The sequence below is a fragment of the Cololabis saira genome, chromosome 13, assembly GCF_033807715.1.
Source record: "Cololabis saira isolate AMF1-May2022 chromosome 13, fColSai1.1, whole genome shotgun sequence".
Lineage (NCBI taxonomy): Eukaryota > Metazoa > Chordata > Actinopteri > Beloniformes > Belonidae > Cololabis > Cololabis saira.
This window is the reverse complement of record NC_084599.1, coordinates 44686404-44694326: the sequence shown is the minus strand read 5'-3', so window position 1 is coordinate 44694326 and position 7923 is coordinate 44686404. Positions and strand designations below refer to the sequence as shown.

General features: G+C 37.1%; 1 protein-coding gene across 1 annotated transcript; it reads left to right on the top strand.

Moving 5' to 3' along the window:
- The first annotated feature begins 2656 nt into the window (after positions 1-2656).
- On the top strand, positions 2657-6181 carry LOC133458830 (proteasome assembly chaperone 4-like). Its single transcript, XM_061739030.1, has 3 exons — positions 2657-2678; positions 4207-4448; positions 6119-6181. Exons 1-3 carry the CDS (start codon positions 2657-2659, stop codon positions 6179-6181), a joined length of 327 nt encoding a protein of 108 aa, XP_061595014.1.
- Positions 6182-7923: the final 1742 nt, after the last annotated feature.

Genomic DNA, 7923 nt, shown 5'->3' with positions numbered 1-7923 from the left:
TTTGTATTAACGTTATTAGGACAAATATGCCAAGTTCTACATTCATTACAAATGGGCAACGTAGCTTTGTCACAATTTTTAATCGTTGTCCTTACACTAAATTGAATTAAAAAAGTTATATATTAAAGTTACTTACATTTATATTCCTCCTTCTCCCTCTCCACGGACGCAACTAGTCCTTTCTGCCATCCAGTGTTGGTCAAGTTACTTGGAAAAAGTAATTAGTTACTGATTCCTGATTACTGAACCAAAAAAGTAATCCTGTTACTTTACTGATTACTTATTTTCAAAAGTAATTAGTTACATAACAAGTTACTTTATTTAGTTACTTTTCAAAAGCATGATGCACAACCTGAATACACTTTACTGGAACAATATAAAACAATAGAACTTTCAGTTTAATTCCATTCTTTGTGCATATTCCACCATATAAAATTAAATGACAATAAGTAAATGAAACGGTCTATTTTTAAACTTGTTTTTATTATTTTCAGTCTTAAATTTATGCACATTGCTGGTTTACCACTGACTTTGCGCCGCTCATACTGACGTATGAGCGGCGCAAAGTCATGCGATATTTTCACAAAACAAATACTGCATTTAGTAACGCAGTAACGCAGCCTTCTTTCAGAAAAGTAAAGGTAATCTAATTACGTTTTTTTGCAATTGTAATCCCTTACTTTACTTGTTACTTGAAAAAAGTAATCGGATTACAGTAACGCGATACTTCTAACGCGTTTCTGCCCATCACTGCTGCCATCACATCACTGTCCGGTCGCCGCTGTTTTGTACTGCACTTGTGTTTTCTCAATAAAGCTTTGAGAAAAAGCGCTGTCCGGCCAAGGGCGCATTGCATTCTGGGATATAGTAGGCGAGGTAGTCTGGTCTGATGCATGCTGCGGATTTTTGTCCAAATCAGTAAAACATCCGGGTATTTTTCGCACACTCCAGATTTCCTTCTGTTCACATATAGCATACTACCTACTACATTTTGGCCAGATCAGTGTATGCTTGTAGTACAGTATGCAAATTATTAGTATGTGAATTCGGAAACAGCCAATAACATTTCTTACCGCAAAGTATACCACGGTCTGTGTGAATACTCGATTCTGATTGGCTGGCAGATTATACGTTATAAACTACATCTAGAAAACAAGTTCGGTCAAATTGTCTGTATTTTTTTTTTGTGTATTTTATCTTCTCCAACTCTATGAATTGTGTCAGATCACTAAACCATAAAGATACTTTGGGTGGATTTTTTGACTTCCAATACAATAATATTCTTCTTGCGAGCAGCGTTGTGTAAATGCAATAATATTCTCATAGAAGCTGCAGATTTGAACTATTTCTAGCCATATGTTCTACATCAAGGTTAAAACAGATTAGTGTCACTTACTTGTGCACGTTGACGAACATTTTGGTTTGAGTTTTGATTTGAAGATTTTATTGTCAAACATGCATGATAAAAAAAGAGTACAAAAACTAAAAAAAACAGAATATATACAAATATATATACTTATCCAGTCCTACCCCTGAATCTGACATACATTCTTACATATAATAAGACGAGTTTCAATAAGCTTACTTATAAAACACACATATCTACTTTAATAACTGTTCTATACAATGATATAATACTTAATAAATATATGTATTTATAAATATAGTCAAAATCAAACAAATCAAGACAAACTAAATAAAACAAAACAAACATTTAGTTGTGCTACCATGTATGTATGTAATAATAGAAGTAATGATAATGCATAGTATTACATTATCATTACTTTACTACAATACTACAATATAATAGAGAACAATAGACAGCAATGATATAATAATATACTTGAATAACTATATAAGAGTAGATATTCTATATATACTGGTTCATATATTTACCTCCAATCATATACATAAAAATGACTATAAATCTATATGTCGACATATCTAAATATAAATCAATATATATTAACAGAGATATAGATATATAAATACTGTACGTATAATACAACTTAATATATCCATTTACATATAACATACTACATATAACATATCTGTATCCATAATATACGTCTATAAATCTACATATATTAATAAATGTACATATCTACATGTTTATTCGCTTCTGTATTTTAAATATAAAGTTTCTTTGTATCTTTTTTTAAATAATGATATGTTTCTACTTTGTTTTATCTCCGTGTTCAGGCTGTTCCACAGTTTCATCCGCAGGTCGACATTCAGAAACTCTTCAATGTTTCTGTTTAGAACGTTATTAATAAGTATTGATAAGTATTAATAAGGTTCTCTGAGGAACAAATGAAAGGTTGTTTTTTTTTATTGAAAGACAAAATGCAAACAGCACAATCCACCACCAGGGGGCGACACTCACTCAGCGGCGGAAAATCAGGACACAATGAACTAGAAATCCATTAAAAAAAGACATAAACTTAAGGCCTTGATGGCCTTTGTATTGGTGGAGTCTTATGGTTCTAACCTCATTTTCAAAAATACAGAAAAGGGGCTTTTGATTAATATAACAGGATTTGTGAATAAACAATGTCACCAATAATATAATAAGATTAATGATATAAAATTGTTTTTTTTAAACAGGTGGATAGTCAATGAAGCCAAACAATAAATGTTCAAAGCAAAGGGAGAAATGTGGTTCAAGTATTTTGCAGGTAACGACCAAAGCTTTTTCCAGTTAAGATTGTTAACAAAGTTATTCCAATAAGAAACCACATATGGAATTGATACATCATCCTTCTGCACATAAATGACGATTATAATTGCGTCTTGAGGAAAAAACAAATCTCACCAATTACAAGTTTGGTCGGATCAAAAGACAAATTTAAATTCAAGTTCTGTCCCGCCTTTTAATACTTTTAAATAACATAACGACTCCAGTAGGGATTGCATTTATAATGACATAAAATTCCTTAACGGGGACAATAATATTGAATTTCAACATAAATTCTTGATATGTCAGGAGTAAGCCATTTGAATTAAACATCTGACGAACCAAAAGAATGTTATTAGTAAACCAGTGAGGGTAAAATATGGATTTGTTTCTGTATATAATGTATTTATTGTTCCATAAGTAGCATCTATGTGGAGAAAAATTATGTTTATAAATTAATGACCATGAGAGAAGCATCTGTTTATGAAAGTTGGATAATTTTGTAGGGAGTTTTTCGATATTATACTATATTTACAAAATAAAAGGAAATTTAGGCCTCCCAATCTAGAAAAAATAAGATTTGGTATAAAGTTCCAAATTGAAAATGGGTTCTTTAAGAATTGTTTTATCCAATTCATTTTGAATGTGTTATTCAAAGTAGAAAAGTCTAAAAAGTTAAGGCCACTCTTATTATATGAGTTCAAAAACGTTTTACTGTAGTTTTCAGCTGCGGAGCCTGGATCGCTGGTGCTGCTGCTGCGCATGCCATATTATTTTCTTCTTCATTGTGCCAAATGGAGAAATTGTAAACCCTCCTTCCGGGGTTTTATTAACGATTTTGAGATTTTTTTCACATGTCTCAAAAGAGTAGAAAACAAAAATGCAAGTAAAATAAGTCTAGACATTGCTCGTTATTTGTTATTCTAATTTAATAATTCCTCTCCTTTTCTATGCTCCATTATGTGAATTTAAATGATTAATTTATTTTGTTATTCATATGCACCTTTTAATTTTTAGAGCGCCTTGTTTTTTGTTTTATTGTATTCCTTACAAGAATCCACATTTTTTATTTTTATTTTCATTTCTTTTCATATTGCATTTAACAGGGTTCCTACGGGGCTTGAAATCCTTGAAAGTGCTTGAATTTCAATGTTGTTTTCAAGGCCTGAAAAGTGCTTGAATTTTAGTTTAAATGCTTGAAATTATAACACTGTGTTTTTCACAAAATTGGGATCAGACTGTATAGTTTAGTTATTACAAGGAGAAATAAAATCAGTAAGATGAAACATAACTAGATGTTTACAGCACGATACAATGTACATAATTATGATAAAAAGCGGAAAAAATAATCATGAGCATAAATATTCCTCTAGATATTTTACCCCAGAGATAAGGTGCTTGAAGATTTTTGAAAATTACCCTTGAAAGTGCTTGAATTTGACCTTGAAAAATGTGTAGGAACCCTGGTTTAAATTGATATTTTTCCATTATCGTCTTTGAGAGTTTGTATATTTTCAATAACATTGCAGAAATAAGCGCCCCCGTGCCTGCAGACGCCCCCACGGCCCCCGCGGCCCCCACGGCCTCCACGGCCCCCCAGGCCGGGAGCATCTCCGACCCCCCCACCAGCATCTCGGTCCACGGCTTCTCGGAGCGGATCCTGGAGACGCTGGTCCACTTCCACGTGATGACGCTGCGCGGCGGCTTCTTCCTGTGGGTCGGTTCTGCTCCGGTTCTGTCCAACCTGGCCGTGTCCATGAGCAGCAGATACGTGAGTTTCTCTAGTCCAGGGGGGCCAACCAGTCAGTCAGAGCCACATCAACTACCCATGATCCCTCACTCCCTGCTCTCTCTGAGACATAAAATACCAGGTGAAATCCTGCAATCTGATTGGTTGTTAACTGTGGTATAATGAGCATATTATTTTTCATTCCAATTTAAACAGTATACTGTTTATATTTCGTAATTATATATTTTTTACTTCTTTTTACCCTTTGCCTGCATGTGTGTTGAGTTTACTGCTGCTGCTCAAAGTGAATTTCCCCATTGAAGGAGAAATAAAGGACAATCTTATCTTATCTACCACGGCTTCTATTCTAAAGTCTTATCACAGCAGATCATTCCACGTCAGGGAAGCAACAATGTTTCCATGACAACAACCAACTGGTACAGATTTATGACGGTTACAGCAGGCAGCAAAAAGTAGCTGGTGTTAAAGTTTATTTTTTATTTTCGTTAACAATTAATTAGGCATGTTGACAGTAAACTTTGATCTCCGGGGAGGAGCTAACGATGGATGAATGGATGAACGAGTGCCAGTCTCCGAGAAAAAGACGAGCAAAAGTCGACATGCAGAACTAACGTCAGGAGAGATGGGACTATTTTCTTCAACAGCGGGGCTATTTTTACTGGATAATATGTATTTCTGATTAATTAAAAACTACATAAAATAGATTGTGTATTCCTTTTTCATATTCACATTATTGGTAACCGTTTTGTAAAAGTAATACGTCCCTTGGCGTCGGGCCGGAGACGCCAGCTGGGATTTAATAAGCGTATAACACGGTCTCTCGGGATGTATTGCTTAAATAATAATATTTAATTTATATTATATTAAACTCTCCCACTGTGTTAAAAACGTCCGTGTTCATCTTCATGTTTTCGTTTGGCCGTGCATATTTTCCCTGCCATTTTGAGAGTGGATTTTTTTTCCCCTCCAAGTTATTTACGTGCGCCTGTATACTTCAACGTGATGAGCAGGGACTTATGTAAACCTTCCCTTGTACAGTGACGCGGGTTCAATTACAGTCACGGCATATTTTGCCCCCACTTTCTACGAGTCTGTCTTTCACTGCACCATCAAATAAAGTCGCAAGAGACGCATGACGCCGGGCAAAGAGCCGCATGACGCCGGGCAAAGAGCTGCATAACGCCGGGCTAAGAGCCAGATGCGGCTCGCGAGCCGCGGGTTGGCCAGCCCTGCTCTAAAGGTTGTTAAATCTGCACGGAACCGAGCTGCAGATCATCTTTCTGACCGGAGGTTGGACTTTGTTCTGCTGGTTTTACGCTTCAATTTAAGATAAGATAAGATAATCCTTTATTACTCCCTCAATGGGGAAACTCACTTGTTAGCAGCACTACAATTAACACACACACACACACACACACACGCGGGGAAGGGGGTAAAAAGGTAAAAAAGTAAAAAATATATATAATTACAAAATATTATATTCATAATATATTTAAATTTAATAATTTAATATTATATTTAAATATGAAGATGAACACATATCTGTCTGTTTCTTAAATAGTTACGTTGTTGTGCTATTTTGGTATATTTAGACTGTTTAAAGACTCAATACTTGTGTTTCATCTGCAGTAGGATCATTCATGTCAGTCATTTCCTTTTATTGGGAATAAAACCTCTTCTTCTTCTTGCAGGACTCGATGCCTTTGTCCACGTTAGTGATGGGAGACCCGTCGAACACCGCCGCGATTAGGTGAATATGAACTTTCTACAGTCCCATCTGCTCCCGGGTAGTTTAGTAGGTGCTGATCCTCCTGCAGTATCAGGAGCTCCTGCAGCGCCCCTGGTGGTGGGAGGTGGAGCTGCGCTCATGGTCACTGTTGGGTCTCTCACCCCTTTTCCACCAAACTGGTTCCAGGGCTGGTTCTAGTTCACAACTCTACAACTCAACTCAACTGGGAACCAGATGAGAACCGGTTTACTTTTCCTTATCTCGGGTGCTAAGTGGAGCCACGTTGTTACGTCTCTGCTCCTTAACTGACGTTTGCAGAGACGTAACTGACGTTAGCAGAGACGTAACTGACATTTGCAGAGACGTAACTGACGTTAGCAGAGACGTAACTGACGTTAGCAGAGACGTAACTGACGTTAGCAGAGACGTAACTGACGTTAGCAGAGACGTAACTGACGTTTGCAGAGACGTAACTGACGTTTGCAGAGACGTAACTGACGTTTGCAGAGACGTAACTGACGTTTGTTTAGAGAGACGTAACTGATGTTTGTAGAGATGTAACTGACGTTTGCAGAGACGTAACTGACGTTAGCAGAGACGTAACTGACATTAGCAGAGACGTAACTGACGTTAGCAGAGACGTAACTGACATTAGCAGAGACGTAACTGATGTTAGCAGAGACGTAACTGATGTTAGCAGAGACGTAACTGACGTTAGCAGAGACGTAACTGACGTTAGCAGAGACGTAACTGACGTTAACAGAGACGTAACTGACGTTTGTTTAGAGAGACGTAACTGACATTAGCAGAGACGTAAATGACATTAGCAGAGACGTAACTGACGTTATCAGAGACATAACTGACGTTTGTTTAGAGAGACGTAACTGACGGGGCAGGGGGTGGGTGACATCCACTGCCAATCCAGGAAGCAGGAACACACGGAGGCACACGTAAAGCACTAGAAATCTGCAACAAAAACCACAAACAAAACACAAAACCAACAAAACCGACATGGAGCCAACCAAAACAAAAGCAGCAATCAACCCAAATCACAGTCTGAGCTAAGCTACCGCTAATTAACCCAAAAACTACAGAGCAAGCATGCAGGTGAACAAGCCAGTGTGTATGTCTATGTGTGTGTGTGTGTGTGTGTGTGTGTGTGTGTGTGTGTGTGTGCGTCTATGTATATGATCATGCGTGTGTGTGTGTGTGTGCGTGTATGTGCGTGTGTGTGTGTGTGTGTGTGTGTGTGTGTGTGTGTGTGTGTGTGTGTGTGTGTGTGTGTGTGTGTGTGTGTGTGTGTACATGTCTTTGTGGCTATGTGTGTGTGTGTGTGTGTGTGTGTGTGTGTATGTGTGTGTGTATGTGTATGTGTGTGTGTATGTGTATGTATATGTTTGTGTGGCTGTGTATGTGTGTGTATGTGTATGTATACGTATGTGACTGAGTGGCTATATATGTGTGAATGTGTGTGTGTGTGTAAGAGCGTGTATATAATAATAATAATAGTAATAAATTTAATTTATAACGCACTTTCCATTCGAGAATCTCAAAGTGCTACAGGAAAGTAAAAAATAAAAAATAGAAAAATAGAATAAAATCATTTATCATAGCTGGCATATGCTTTCTTAAAAAGGTGGGTTTTGAGCCCTCTCTTAAAAGAGTCAATTGTCTGTGGTTCTCTCAGGTGGGTGGGGAGGGTATTCCATAGTTTAGGGGCAACGGAGCAGAAGGCCCGGTCTCCCATTGTGACCAGTTTAGTCAAGG

Coding starts and splice junctions, on each gene's coding strand:
- LOC133458830 (XM_061739030.1), top strand. CDS start 2,657: ATGTGGTTCAAGTATTTTGCAG. Junction 2,679..4,206: donor GTGGTTCAAGTATTTTGCAG/GTAACGACCAAA, acceptor ATAACATTGCAG/AAATAAGCGCCCCCGTGCCT. Junction 4,449..6,118: donor TGTCCATGAGCAGCAGATAC/GTGAGTTTCTCT, acceptor TTCTTCTTGCAG/GACTCGATGCCTTTGTCCAC.